This window comes from Lipophrys pholis, assembly GCF_963383615.2.
Source record: "Lipophrys pholis genome assembly, chromosome: 13".
Lineage (NCBI taxonomy): Eukaryota > Metazoa > Chordata > Actinopteri > Blenniiformes > Blenniidae > Lipophrys > Lipophrys pholis.
Genome location: NC_137632.1, coordinates 16,619,855 through 16,635,468, shown reverse-complemented (window position 1 = coordinate 16,635,468; position 15,614 = coordinate 16,619,855). Strand labels below are relative to the sequence as shown.

The window sequence follows — 15,614 nt, the reverse complement described above, 5'->3', positions numbered from 1 at the left end:
AGTAACAACACTAATCATGAAGTATGTGAAAAGCAATTAGGAAAGAATAGTTGGCGTTTTAGAGCCCTTTACTTGGTTGAAATTTGAAACCGGCTGCTGTGTACCTCCTGATGAGACTTTTTGAACAAAGCCTTGGTATCTTGTGACACCAGCTTTGCTTGGACTTGGTATCAGATCAGAGTGTTGATGCACATTGCTATTTGCATGTATGTGTTTTTTCTGTTTTCATTTCTATTTGTCACGTGGTCCATTCCAAGACACTCTTTCACAATGATGCTGGTAATACACTCACCCCTGTCAACAATTCCAGGTTGCTTGCCGTTTCTGTTTTTATCATAAACACTTGAGAAGAAATATTTCTCTTTAGCCCACATGATTTCATTCCCACCGTGTCTCAGAGAAATTGAAAAAAAAAAAAGCACGCCAAAGAGCAACTCGGCTATTGTTTGTTCTTGTTTGAGGTTGAAACTGTGAAGATAAAAGGTTTTCATTACCAGCATATGAACTGCTGACTTGATGCGGCTGACTCTCCTGACATTTAAATGCACTGATTCTCAGATGTGCCCTGTTTGTTGGATGACTGCTGAAAGTATATGAACCACAGCAAACATAAATTGAATCCATCAGCAGAAGAACGGTCATAAAAGTAGCTCTGCACCTTTCTAAAAAAAAAAAAAGAAAAAACCGCAAACACAGACATTAACCATGCTGTCCTTGACTTTGTCCTTTCATTTTATTTCTGTGACAAAGGAGAAACTTTATCGCTGACGAAATGACACGTTTTGCATTAGCATTTAACAGCAGCCTTATTTGTGTAATTCTCGTTGGGTTTGTGTTTCTGTGTTCTGATTAGAGCGGATGCATCCATGTCCTCTTTTTCATCGCCTGACATTGTCCTGTTTAATGTCTTTTATTTATGAGGGTGGAGCTTCTGCCTCGGAAAATTTTCCAAGTTTCACAACAACCTATTTATTTCAGAGTTAATATATTGTGCTGCTCTGTTTTACTGCGAACAGCCTCCATGATTTATGATCTGAAGTCGGGGACATGTGAACGTTTTTGACTGTGCTGTGCGGTTCTCCTGATGTGGTACAGATTTCATTTTTCATATTTGTGGACGGGTTCACTGATAACACTGATGTCTTGACAAAGTGACGTCCTCAGCCATTCAGGACTCTGGCCTGGTTGGGATGACTGATGTGAAATGTCTTAATAAAGTGAAAGGAAAGAGCAAAAAAAAACAACCAGCTGACTTTTACAAATATTGTGCCTTTTTTTTTTTATATACATAACTTGTATCACTTGTTATTGGTGTCTGAAAAAGAAAGAAAAACAAATGACTAATTGATTCTGTATGTTTAGTGCACCAAAGTAAAGTGATTTAAAGTCTTTCTGCTCAATAGAAATGATGAGTATGCTAAACATATACTGGGACAGTACAAACCTTTGGACATGCATGACATTATAGTGTAAAAAGAAAAAGAGGAATCATTTCATATTTAGAATTTGCATAGATTATTTCATCGTATATAAGGAGAATCAACCTGCCTGGACGTCCGGCTCAAACTGTGTGATTCAAGAGTCTATCAATGGACACTCATGAAAGCCACATGACACTTGAATTCAGGAGCTGTGGGGTAATTCTCTGTGACTATTGTACAGTTGTGTAACTGGAGTGCTCTCACGGGAAATGAATACAGCAGAGTCACTCAGTGCTCCCACACATCTCAGGACAAACAAGGGAAAGTTAGACAATAGGGTACTTAATATTTTGCTGCCAAAGAGCTTCTTAAGACCAAACAATGTTCCTCAGTCTTAATGGTGCTGCTTTTACAGCTTTTCCCAAATTAAAAACTCAGACTTTGTATTTTGCTGCACTTTATGTGCTCAGGGAAATGTCATTCATTTAACCAACATGTCACAAATAACCTTATCTGAAAAAGAAAAGCTGAAGGTGAATGCATCTAAAATCACATGCCCAGTGGTGTAATTGAGGTCATTTCCAGAATTTAATGGAGCACCCTTTAATTCTTTATCATATTCACATCATTGGACCCTCAATGCTGCTATTGAAGTTTGAACTCCTTTACTCTGCAGCGATGACACCACTTTTACAGAAATGAATGCAAGCGGGAGGTCTGATCACACAACCTTCTAAACGTTTCACAAGTGGGACTTTTTTTGATAAAAATAATGTACTTTCTGAAATGCAAATAGAAACTTCACATCGACTTTATATTTTCTGCTGACATGCAAGATGTACAGAAAAGTTTTGCAAAAAAAAAAATAATAAAGTCATGACACTGAGTAAAGTGTACCTGAAGAAACTTTATTCCTTATAAAAGCCAGAACCTTGCAGTCACTTCACAATGACCGAGAAGGAAATAAAAATTAGTATACATACAGCTTTTAAAACATGTGGAAAAAGCCTAACTATGAAACTGCACTCGAACAGGTCTGTTAAAAGAAGGATTCTGCTCACAATCACAATAAACTGGATGAGGGAGAAATGGGTGATTTGCAAATAAGATATGAATCGGACATGTTGGACACATGCAAGTATCAAACGTTTCCAGTTTGTTTTGGCAAGAGCAATGGACACAGAAAACCGAAAGCCGGAAAAAGGCGACATAACCGTGAGTAGATGTCACTTTCACGACGCCTGAACCTGGCTGACATTAACAAATCACTGTATAGAAATGTCAGCTTCAGCTCTGGAGGAGAGAACCCTCCTAAATCAGTGTCACTATAGCGAACACTTCCATTGTTTTGTTGCTGTAGTGCGAGAATATATATTTTTTTTTGTGTGAGTGAGGCAGCTTCAAATAACAAATGACAGTAACTGCACAGCAGCTGAAAACGAAGTGTGACTGCAGGACCAGTACTGTCCCGCTATCACTGTGTAAATCACACATCAACCAAGAAGCCATAAAAACTCATTTGATTAGTTAGTAGCGTCAAGACAATCGATTCAAAAACTCTTTGATATGCCAGTCTTTCATTAGTCCTAATTTGTCTTTGATTAAGTTTTGTCACACAGCATAACAGCTTCAGTGGTGCTAATTAAATGCTGGATCAGATCAGATCAATCCGTCTCACCATCTCATGCAAGTAAAGCGAAGGCCTTACTCTCGCCCAAAGGTATCACTGTCAGCTCTACATTTAACATGCATATGTCAGGCCTTGGTATCAGCGGCAGAAAGAAAACCAAAAGATCTTAAACGCATTGATGAACTCGTTCACCAGTTTGTTTCATTTGCATGTCGACAGCAATCGGCCTCACTGGCGTGACATAAAATGAGAGCTGAAACTGTGATAGTCAGGAAGAAAAACCACAGTGAGGCATTTTACTCACAAAATATTGTAAGCATGTCCCAAAGTACCTTAACATGGACAGCCCAACCAAATGATTTTGGATAGGCCTTGAGCTGAGATAAACATGGAAGATAAACAGAATGAGTAAGGTTAAAAAAGAAGAAAAAGAAAAAATACAAGCCCCGCCTGCTTATTGACAAACCCCCCGAGCACTTTTGAATTACCATGTTTTACTCATTAAAACCTGCCAGAGAAAGATCATTCATTTTCAGTTGCATAAACGCTGATAGATTATAAGATTGCATCGAGGTGGACCGAAACATCGGAAAGAGAGAAGCCAGTTCCAAAATTACAGATACACTTGTAGCCCTTGTTATGACAAGACGGGTGGTAAACAGCAGTGTCGGTGGTTCTTTATCTCAAGCATCGGCGCTGGCCCGGTCACTCTCCAATGTGGTAATAAATATCTGTTTCACGTAAATACATGAGATGTTCTGCCCTAATGATCAGTAAGGCAACCTGCCGAAGAATGTGAGAATATCTTTGTGTTAAAATGCACCTGCATGCCTTTTAGTGTGTGTGTGTGTGTGTGTGTGTGTGTGTGTGTGTGTGTGTGTGTTACACCTGTAGCAAATGAACCATGAAAATGACCAGTGTATCTCAAGAGTCCGTATCAATCAGTATTAATGTCGCACGGGTTCATAGTGCGAGCATTAATAGGAGGTAAGAAGGGCAATTAGTCAATTCCCAGAGCCTTGAGCTGTCTCTCGATCTCGTCGTCGGAGATGGTGCCTTTTTTGGAGGAGGCGGCAGCAGCGCCGGGGACACTTTTTCCTGCAGCTGGAGCTCTCACCATCTGGAATCACACATGGGCAGAGGATTCCCATTAGCGGACACACCCACTCAAAGCTCAGCACACAAACGGCAATCTGCTATTCCAGAGTTTCCCCACAGTGTGGATCAAGACCCAAAGAGGGTCACAGACTGGCTTTATGCGAGTAATATTGAGTAAAATTCCTAATAATTTTGATTCCGGGTATAACCTAATTCTTCTGCGCTCGAGGTTCACTTGTTGGTTTTGCGAGCAGAAACTGGAGTGCTCAGTTCATACAGCCTGCAGAATGTCAACTGGACTAAAATACAAGAAAGATCGCAAAATAATGTTTCAACTGAAAATTCGTATTGTAATTTGTCCAAATGCAACCTTGTGAGCCCTTCCAAAACTTGTCTCATAAGTCTGAATATATGCATGAAATAAATCTCAAACGTGTGGTTTGTTGTGGACTTTATCAGTAGCTTATGGATGTAGTAGTGTCATACATGGTTTGCTCACCATCCAAATCTTTGTTTTGGATGGTGAGCACTACATGAGTCAACCTTTGACAAATTACAACGCGTAGATGATGCCGAGTGTGGGTCTAAAGTACCACAGCTTTAATGCAATAAAGTGTCATTTAAACAAGCTTACTATTAGAATCAACAACACTTCCTTCATGGAGTCAATAGGCAGTGAGAGTTGTCAAATCATTTTCAGGTGCTCTCCAATTCTCAATTTGCATTTTAGGCTTTCAGACCTATGAGGTGATTATTACAGAATCCTCGTCTGGTGTGTTAAAAATATTGTGTCATGCTTTTGATTGTCAGCCAAAGGTGTATCTGGGGTTTTTTTTTTGGGGGGGGGGGGACTGACTGACAATTTTAGACATACTCATGACAAAAAGCACTCCAGGATGTAAAACACATGGATACCAATTTGCTCATGCAGGGTGTTTCCAAACAACTATCCTTAATGAGTCCTGTAACTTCCTCTCAGCTCTAGGCTTGATTAAATACCTTTAATTATACTGCTGTTCCAAGAATATTGCATGACAAGAGAGCATTAGGAGGATTATATGTTCATTCTTTCAGTAAGTCTTTGCAGGAAATAATAAAACCCCCATTGGAATCAAAGACAGTTGTGTAGATCTTTATGAAGCCGCCCGTTTGTTCTCTCCAGCTGTGGACGAGTTTATTGAACAATTTGTGGGTTTGTATCGTGTTGTCAAAAGCAATAACTCAAGGAGCCCCCCAGGGGGAGCCAGACACTCAGCAGACGACCGCCTGGCAGTTACGGGGAAAACAGCACAGTGCAGCAAGTGCTGAGGGCGAGCCCCACCATGTGGCAGCTGGAATGCGTTTTAACAGCTGAGTATAAAGCATATGGAGAAAATACTGCTCATCATGCTTGCGGCTGTTGGCTCCATTAAGATTAAGTATGTCTGCAAACTCTGCGATAAAACTACACGTTTGATCCAACTGGGTTTTTTTTTAATACACAAACAAATGAACAAATGCCTGACGTATAGTCTAACAGCAGCAGCGGTTAGATTCAGTGAATAGAAGCAGTTGATACTTGTCTTACCTTTCCTGAGATCTCAATGCCGATCTCATCCAGGACCTGGGAGACAATGTCCTCGCACTCCTCCTCATCCCCAGACTCGTCGAAGATCTCATCCAAAGTGTCGTTGACTGGAAAGATCATGAAAGGACCACAGAAAGTGCAAACAAACTCATTTGTAGTCAGAAGTTTCAACTTTAGAAGTGGAATAAATAATCTGAAAAGCTATTTTTTTTTTCTCCCCGACAACATCGGCGCTGCTTGAACATCTATTACAACTTAACAAGCAAATACATTAGTGTGCATTTGATGTCCTTACTCATTTCCTCAGTCATGCCCATTTTCATGTTCTCCTTCTGGAAGTCCTGCATAGTCTGCAGCGTCTTCTGCGGATCCATCTTTTTGTTCACTGCTTGCATTGTCTGCACAGGTGAAAACAGGAACAGACACTTATTGTTGACTGCTGCTGAAGACTCATAGTGGTAAAATAACGACTACATCATATCTCTATCATTCTTTTCTGAATCACTATCACACTTAAATCTTACTTTGGTTTGAAACAAAGTTCAAAAACCCTTCAGGGTAACAGCGGCCCTAAAAAACCCAAACTTACCAATTATGCATCTCCTTGCTGTGAAAGATCAGCATAAAAGTGACCTAATTCCACAGCCGAGAACAACACAATGGGGGAAAGACACATTTCCTTGTCTTCCTTTCACTAACAAACCCATCTGAATTCAACCAAACCTAAGCTTTCTCTGAGTAAAGTGAAAGAAATCCGCAACTTTGTTGTTTGTAGACAACGTCCAAATGCAGCAAACAAACTGTGTACATTTGGGTTTTAAATATTCACACTTTTCACCTCACATAGACATCCTCACGCGCCATTAATTTGAAGCCTGATTACATTTGACCTGTCAATGTTTGCAAAGTCTGCCCGTACAGCACATTGCTTCTGGCCAATTACCACCTCTCACACTTCATTAACAATGATGCTACCAGGCTCGGTTTTGAAACGGGAACAGATCGTACATTAATACTTCAATTACAACATTAGGCCACTGGTCTGTCGAAACACCCAAACATGTAGGCATGTAAATCCCTCAGCCGGAGTTTTGAAACGAGTGATACGAACAGGCAGACGGCCTGGGCATTCAGTGCATGCTACAAGGGAGTTCAAGTTCTTTTAGTTACTTGGCTCTGTGTCGAACTAATAAAAATACCGTACCCGTTTTCTTTAAAACAACCTCAGAGGTATATATGTGTCAAGACAAGAGGACCTGAGAGACCGGGGCGGAGTTTACCTTGGCTGTGGAAGACATGGCGCCGGCCATCTTCATTTGAGAGTTCATGACCTTTGTTTGCGTGGACATGGAGGTGAGCTTGGAGCTGGCGGCGTATGTGCGGTTCCTCTGCTTCCTCAGCTGAACCAGCTGCTTGGCCAGAATCCTGCATGCCTCCCGGTTGCCACTCTTTGCCATTTTCTTGATCTCCGCCTCCTGGGGAGGGATAGAAGTGGAATGAAGGTCCACTGTTTGACTTTTTTATCAGTCTGAATACTTCTTTGACCACAGCATCAATCTGTGGAAAATATACCTCCTCTGTGCAGTTTGAACAAGTGGGGAAGAATATAATGTAGACAAAGAATGTCATGCACCCGTTTACTAACCGTGTTGACAGTAATGGAATGAGAATGACAGACTATGACTGGAAAAATCTTATTCAGTCACAGTAGAGATCTCTGGAACAAATCCACAGAGTCGACCTGACCGAGAAGCTTTCTGTATTATTTTGTGCACAACAGACCTCAAAAAAGTATATATGCAATACATTTACAGCTAATATCCATGTAAATAAGCATACAAATCAAGAAAATAAAAGTGTTTAGCCTCAACCCATTTCAAAATAACAAGCAATCAACAGGTTAAAGTGTTCAGAAAGGTCAAAAAGAGGCAACATATTTTAAAACTGGCTCCAGCTGTGAAAATCAACATGGATAAGGGACAATACATTTCTGCTCTTTTTTCAGCATATTCTGAGAGCATGTCCTCCTTTTCCTCAAATATTCCTCACGTAGTAATAAACAGTTTTAGCTTAAGCAACAAATATAAAAAGTCTAAATATGATAAAGTATATTTAAAAAGTGAATATATATTGACTGCACTCCGCTGATCCAGTTTTGACCTAATCTCTTTCGGTACATATAGTTTTGTCTTGAAAAACAACATTGCGCCAAAGAAATGCTTTGATTATTTGGTTGGATAAGAGTTAAAAAATCATACTTTAATATTAAATATGCTGGGTATGTTCAGTTTAAATGTTCCAAATTTTGGGAAAAGGCTTTGTATTAAAACTGACTCAAAAAAAGAAATTTAGTAGATGAGAAACTACATTTTCAGCCTTTAACACTACAATAAAGCAGCAACCCCTTTTATCCCCAGTGGTCAACAAAGCAACTCATTGTCACTTATCCAATATATTGGCGAGATTTGACACCAATATCGACCCCGAATTTTGTGCTGAAGTTGCCGTCAAAGGTGTGAGATCACCTGATAGCAGTGGTTACCAGTGGAGTGCGAGTGTGTCCATGATTGTGTGTGAGAATGTGACCGATGGCGTAAAGCATGCCGATACTGCTGAATCAGTACAATGTGCAATATACACAAAAATCAATCTGCCATTTTAATATAGATACAATGCATTGCTAAACAAACATCTCCAATAAGCCCCAGAGAAACAATATTTTTTGTAAATATTGAATCTCAGTGACTGCGTTTACATGGTCTGTGTTATTCACTGGTGAGCAAATACATGCTTTTAGCTTTGGTAAACATCAGAAAACGCGCCGCTGCCTGCAGGGATCCGGAGTGAGGGCAGGAGTCTACGCCAACATCCCGGGAGACGAGAGTGGAGCTCCGGGTTACGGTAAGCGAGCCAGGCCTCGCAGTGCAGCCGCGACAGCACCCACGTGACTTCTTTATTTTTCTCATGTACCGAAAGCGTCCTTTTCAGAAAGTGACAATCAATTATTCATGTTTGACGGTGCAAAGGCAGTAGATCTATCCAACTCAGATTTGTGTCTCTGCCTGTTACACACAGACATTGTGCATTAGGTTCGGTCTGTATTTGCCTGCTTGAAAGTCTAATTACTGTTAAGAAGGAGCTCCCAGGGACAGACGGCACATGGTGACAATAATAACGTCAACTACAGTGTCGTCTGGAAAACTAAAAATGTGTTAGGATGAAACAGACAGATGAGAGCGGAGGGATCGCTGCAGACAGGAAGCTTATGATGTCTTATTTACTGGCCTGTCAGTAAAGGAGGGAGGAGGTGGAGGGCTGTGATGGATCGGGAGGGCCTGTCCTAGACTTGAAGCAATGCAGCAAACAACCGAGAGGCAGCTGGGTATCGTATTCTAGGAAAAAGGAATCTCTATGTATTAGCAAAGGCCACCAAAGTCAATTGTTTGTGTTAAGTGAAACAAAGTAAAATGCATCAAACCCAACTGGAATTAAAAACAGAGATGAAGACAAAGGCCATGTGTGTTTTCCACTTAAAATGCATTCGATTCTGTATTAAAACCGCTTGACTTTAAAAAATCCCCTTTGATCTTTAGGAATAGCCTCCATGCTGAGCTACTTTAATGTACTATCTGCATTTGCAAGTGGATGCAGACTGAAATGGTGCATTGTGGGAGGGGGCAACAGATGGTTCAAATTGTGCTAAACTGCAAATGTAGGTCATTTGCATTTTTTTTTTTTTTTTTTTTTTTTTTAAATACAAAGTATCTTTTATTCAGAATGTACAACAAAGCTTAAAAAAAACAAAACACTGGACTAATTAGCGGAAAGCATTAATGAAGAATAAAATTGCGATTCCCCAGGGAGGTAATTATGTCCTGTATGATATTTACTTAGCAAGACTGAAGGAAGAGGACGCAGTCAGCTTCTTTTATCTTGCAGAGGAGGTGTTAAGTGCGGGCTGCCAGCACAGCCACATCCAGTCTTTAAGTGTGTGCTTGAGAGCAGTCGACTTGCCCCAAGCAAAGCCGCTACTACACCAGATCTTTCATGTCGTTTCATTTAGGCCCATTAGCCAATCGGGCTCCACATCAGATGGAAGGGAGTGGCTGTAAAAGGCATCGGAGCCTGTGACACGCGTGTGCTGGGACAGCTTTGATGCAATATGCAGATATGTAAAGAACATGTCTCGGAGGTGGACACGAGTACAAAACAAGATCATTTCATTCGAGTCTCTCTGAGAAATTAACTACATTCATTTTCGGGTCAAAATCTGGGAGACGTCTCTTATTGTGAAGGCCAGCAGTGATGGGAGAAAACTCAAGACTTTGATAAAATGTAAAGGTTGTTGACGCCTTTTTTATGCTCCTCTCAGACTGAGGTCCTGTTGACATAGAAGGCAACTACAAACTGCATTGTTTTTGCAATCCCCCCCCCCCCCCCCCAAAGAAACAAGCACTTAGAGCATTTTAGAAATCATAGTAGTTGTATGTCAATCCACTTTAAATTCATAAAGATGAGCAACACTAACATTCTGGAATTGTCATTTGTTATTGTTATCTACTCACACATGTATAAAAAAAAAACTACGATCACAACACAGTTGTTCAGTGCACATGTGCAGTACTTTTCACTTAAAAACGTCTCGTAAACAAGCTCTGAAATCCGTCCTGAACAAGCCGACGGCTTAAAATGTTCATTTATGTCAGAGATTTGGTTTGGATAACAGGATAATTAAGCTGAACTCAAGTGTAAACCTCGTCAAATCTAATGCCAGTCTCTTATCGCATGTTAAACCTTTCCTCAAATGGCCAGAGAGAGCAATGTGGATGTGGACATGACATATTTGATTGAGTCTCCATGTCACATCGCTAAGAGAGACAGTGGTGACCCACAGTTTGTGTCTGAGCTCGGGTTAGCTGAAAAAAGTGGCATCGAAGATGTGTGCTTACTTGATCAGTCATGTATCCGTACATACTTCCTTCCTTCAGTGTTATCATGTCATTATTTTCCCAAACATGTTTAAAACTAAAAATCGAGCTTTTGAAGAGGACCGTTTAACCTGCTCCAAGTGAGAGCAAGTGTGTGTACGTACAATTTGTTTCTCTTCCTTCTCCAGCGCTGTCCTGTCTCTGGCGATGCCCCTCTGAGTGACACGCAGCTGCTTCGTCTGTTCCTTGATCTTGTCTTTGGAGAGAGTGACATGACAGGGAAGAGAGATTAGTTAATAAACGGAACAGATATCTGTACATGTTCCCGCCTCCCGACGCCTCGCAATGTTCATGAAACACCAAAAATTGCCCAAATGGATATAAAGACCCCCCAAAGAGATGATGATCGACTTTAAGTATGCGCACTTTGTCACACACAGGAAGATCTTGGCGTGATCTTCTGTCTGTAACTCTGAGTGTGGAGCTATAAGCGCTCACACACACACACACATCAGTTGGATTTGTGAGTAAATTCACACACAATCAAAATGTCTTGCAAAAAGGCTACATAATAATGAAAAGCACGGATGATGCAAGAAGCACACAAAAGAAGAGCAGCATGTAGAAAACCCTCTTTTTGTTCCTTTGTTTGTTTTACTCGCGGAGTACACACCACTATGTTCCCTCCCTTTCTCGTCATCCCAGGCATGCTTGAGGCACAGAGTTAAAAACTGAAGAATGTTTAAAGCTGATTAAGTTATTCCACCGGACTCCGTTGCATTTCTGGTCTAATTAAAAAGTGCACAGTCTGTGTCAGCTGTATGGCTCTGGGAGGAATCCGAACGATGGAGCCCGTTCCCCCAGCAGAGAGCACGTGCAAGTGTGTGCCCACAAGCGCACGAAATACCACGGCGCGGTCAGCAGCGCACCGAGTGTAATATTGAGACCGTCCAATGTGGAATTACTTCAACGGCTCACATCGAGAGTGACTCAGCTCTGAATCACAAAAGCACCAAAAGTGGCATCATGTGAGAGAGTGTATGACCCCGAAGTCACATTTTCATCCGCGGCTTCTCAATGAGAGACGAGCGAAGAATCAGCGGAATTCAAACGCCTTCCGGACCTTAGCACAACCGGCAGATTTCTCTTAATCTTAACTTTTCAATTAAAATACAATAAATCTGCAAAGTTAAATGCATAGAAACGTAATATATAATTTTATAAAAACGGATTAAAATACTGAAAAAAAGCGCAGAAATAACCTATAATTACTAATGTTTCTGAAAATGCTTCACAGTGTGACTCGCATCCAATAGACATCCTCCTTAAACTCTCAAAAGCCCTTTTAACATTGCATAAAAAAAAAGAAAACAAAAACTGCTGAAAGAATGGGCAGGGAGGATCATCATTAAATAAATCCATGTTTTTTGGGATATAAGAATAAGTAGAGCACATAGATATTAGATGACGATACATACAACTAAAAATATCTAAGATTAGATAGTGTATAAGTCACTTTTGACAGAAAGTGACTTTTTGTGGAAAAAGAAAGTGAGCCAATTCCAGAAGAAAGCCTATTCTTTTTGAAAAGTTCAGCATCTTTGAACTTGGTGAAGACACCTAGGTGCACTGCGCCACTTGTGGGAACGACGCGACGTGTGCGTATGAGGTGACGTGACGCCAACGTCTCAAAGTGGGTGGGTTATCGTCCTACAAATACGCAGCAACGAAGCACCCCCAACCGCCATAACTCGCCAAATAACCAGAATCCACCTCAACTGCCCCGACCCAGGGCATCAAGGAAGATACTGCGTCCACACAGCATGAGAGGTGAGAGACGTCCAGGCTGTGAGACGGGGACGGTGGCGGCTGAGGACTCCTGACCATGGTTTGGAGAGGAGTGGAAGAAGCCACGCAGCACAGTAAGTACAGTACGACGGCTGTGGGTGAAACTGAGATGCCAATGATGGGAGGAGTAAGCAGGCAGTGCCGTGAAAGCTTTTCAAACACGCACAGTGTTTTAAAACGTACAGAGCGTGAAGAAATATTTTTTTGTACGTCCTTTCAGATCAAGAAGCGGTAGAGTTCAGCCAGAAAAACCAGCCTCGGGATTTAAAATCATCCTTATTATTAACAAAGTAATTGATTCATTAATTCTGATCAAGTAAGGGCTGGCTTTCCATCTTGACCTTGTGAGACTGATTACCTTTTAGCCTGAAGATAAACACTGAACCAGGCAGGCTGAAGGGCTCTTTTTGAATTTCAAAGTCTGCACATTAGTTAAGCAGACACATCTGACTACAAGGACAGCGTGACAGTGAGATCATATTTAACAACCTTCTCTCAGGTTGCACAATTTTATGACAGTGTGGAGAAAATAAAGAATTGCGAACTGGCAATCATGTAAACAAACTAGAAATGGGATTTATAACTCTTGAACGTTATCTGAATGATACTTTGTGACGTGATCAATAACAGTGGACATTACATTTCCAACACTTAAAGTGGGGCATGTCTTGGGACTTTCTGTCAAGTCATAGTGGGGAAAAAAAACAAAACAGTAAATGAGATATCAGGTTTAGGACGTTAAAAAAAACAAAAAAAAACAAAGCTACATGGTAACATTTTTGTTTTGTTGCCACTGGTTACATTGTAATCCAGCAACATACATAAATAGCATGTTGGTGTGTAATCTGCCACGGCCACTGCTGTTAATCGCTGTCCTCTTGTCAGAAACCGTGACTGGTGACTTCATCTGAGTGCGAACAGGTAAAACTAGTTCTGTGGGGAGAGCTAATTTCAGCCGGTAACAACACAGCCGTCTGTTCGATCCGAATAAAACACACACACACAGAAGCCCACACAAACAAGCCGCTTTTCACACTCAGCAAACTTACCATCGACAGTCTTCTTCTTGAAAATGGACATGACGGTGTTTTTTGGTGCGGGTTTAGGCAGCAGATAGGAGTCCTGAGCTGCGGGAGTGCTTGGTTTCCTGACGTTCGGAGGGACGTCGGCTGACTTTAGTGTTTCCTGGTTCACTTTCTGAAGCCACAGTTCCTCCCTCAGCCGCCGCGTGACGTCACGTCGGGACACGGTGCTGCTTTCAAAACACCCCGTAAAAAACACCATTATGTCGGAAAACGTTTAAAATAGTTGACAAAAAAAATCGAACATTATATATGTGAGACCAAGCTTTTTCTGTCATCTAGCCTTTATTTCTGTAAAGAACACCATTAAAAAGGTTAAAAAAAGACCTTGATGTTGGTAAATAAGGCGAATATAAACAGTTGCAGCGTTTGACTGTTGAAAATTCCATTTTATTGATTTGCACAGAAACGCATCATTAAATTGCATTTTCTTTTTCTTCATGATTTGTTGCTGTTGTTCCAGTTTGGTAATTATATTCAAAATCCCCAAAAGGTTGGAGCTTGGCACAGTCTCCATATACCTAAATCACACGACGTTAACAAAAGGATCCATTATAATTCATATAATTTGTCATGATAAGCGAACGCATTAAAACGATCTCTCCTCTGTATGAAAAAAGTGTTTATAAAACAAGATAATATATCTGTTTAATTAAAGACGCAAAGGTTTCTCAGAGGTTGCTTAACATGTTTTGTGATACCTAAAGTAATCTTCTCTTCCACAATCATTACAAAAAAAACAAAAAAAACTCTCTGGAATGTAATGCAGATAGAAATAATTCCTCTCCTGTAAAGAACTTTGAAATACAACTCTAGAATAATACCTGGTTAAACAAAATAAATCTTCATGTCTTATCAATGTGATAACCAATAAACAGTCACTTGAAATATATACTAGTCCAAAAAACATTTTTGGAGGAGATTAGAGGAACGTGCCAGGTTTTTATTGAATAAGTAGATAAAGAAATTTAATTGAAATTGAAAAGAATATATAATGGATCAAATGGTTAGGTTCATGTTTAGCTGGGAAATGGGAAAGTCACAATTTCCTGTTGGTAAGATACATCTAATTGCTGTCCAGTTGGTATCTCCCCACATCGCTCAATGTGTCATAACTTGAGCATTATGGCAAATAACATTTCGTAGTGGTAATCTGTAATAAAGAGGCTATATTGCAGGTGAAAACAGCCAGACTTTATTTCGACTAGAAGATGTAGTTTGTTTGCTTTGTTTACCAGTGGGGCCTATTATATAATAATATTGCCTTTACGAGCATATTGTAATCTGTAGGCATGCATATGCAGCATTGATATACTTCTGAGGGTTTTAGAAGTCAATCTTTTGTCCTTAAATTTGAGATCAAGGATAAATCAGGATAGCCAGACAGTCATTGCTATACTGTCTATTTGTATTATCTAAATGAATAAAAAAATAAGGTTTAAAGCTAAAGGTCGCTACAGCAGCAGTGACAAACACGGTTATGACCATAAAATAAAAATAAATCACTCCAGGATGAAAGTGAAACAACATGTTAACGTAAACGCTTGGAGGAACTTTTTCTATCTGCATGGTGTGTCCATACACGCTAATTGAAGTAGTTAAAGTATTTGGACTTAACTAATCCATGGATAGTCATGTTTGTTGTTTTAAGTTCAAGCTATCTATGTACTATTGCACCTGCCCCTATGCTTCTGGACATGTTTATATCTTGTTCACTGCTCTTGATACACAAATATGTGATGTGCCATAAGGAAACACTCCACAGAGTGTCTATGAAATTACCCCACAGCTTTTCATAGCATCATAAATCCCCTTCTCAATTTTCTTCCTTGTCTCCATATCCCCAGAAGAGAGGAATCCCGTACCCTCTAGTTTGTATTCATATATTCCTATTGTCTTTTCTCATATTGAGGCTGAGAGCAACTTTATGTGCAGCAGTGGGACTCCTGAACCATAACCAACTCAATTTAGAGGGAATGGCTGCAGCAGGGAGGCGGTGGTAGGAGGTGAAAGAGAAGATGTGATGTTGGTAGAGGAGGG

General features: G+C 40.4%; 1 protein-coding gene across 1 annotated transcript; it reads right to left on the bottom strand.

Annotated features, from left to right (window-relative positions):
- Positions 1 to 2,002: 2,002 nt before the first annotated feature.
- Positions 2,003 to 13,684, bottom strand: chmp2ba (charged multivesicular body protein 2Ba). Its single transcript, XM_080478658.1, has 6 exons — positions 13,542 to 13,684; positions 10,809 to 10,900; positions 6,997 to 7,191; positions 6,012 to 6,114; positions 5,717 to 5,823; positions 2,003 to 4,171 (listed from the first exon to the last, which is right to left on the bottom strand). Exons 1-6 carry the CDS (start codon positions 13,570 to 13,572, stop codon positions 4,052 to 4,054), a joined length of 648 nt encoding a protein of 215 aa, XP_080334784.1. The 5' UTR covers positions 13,573 to 13,684; the 3' UTR covers positions 2,003 to 4,051.
- Between the last annotated feature and the right edge of the window lie 1,930 nt (positions 13,685 to 15,614).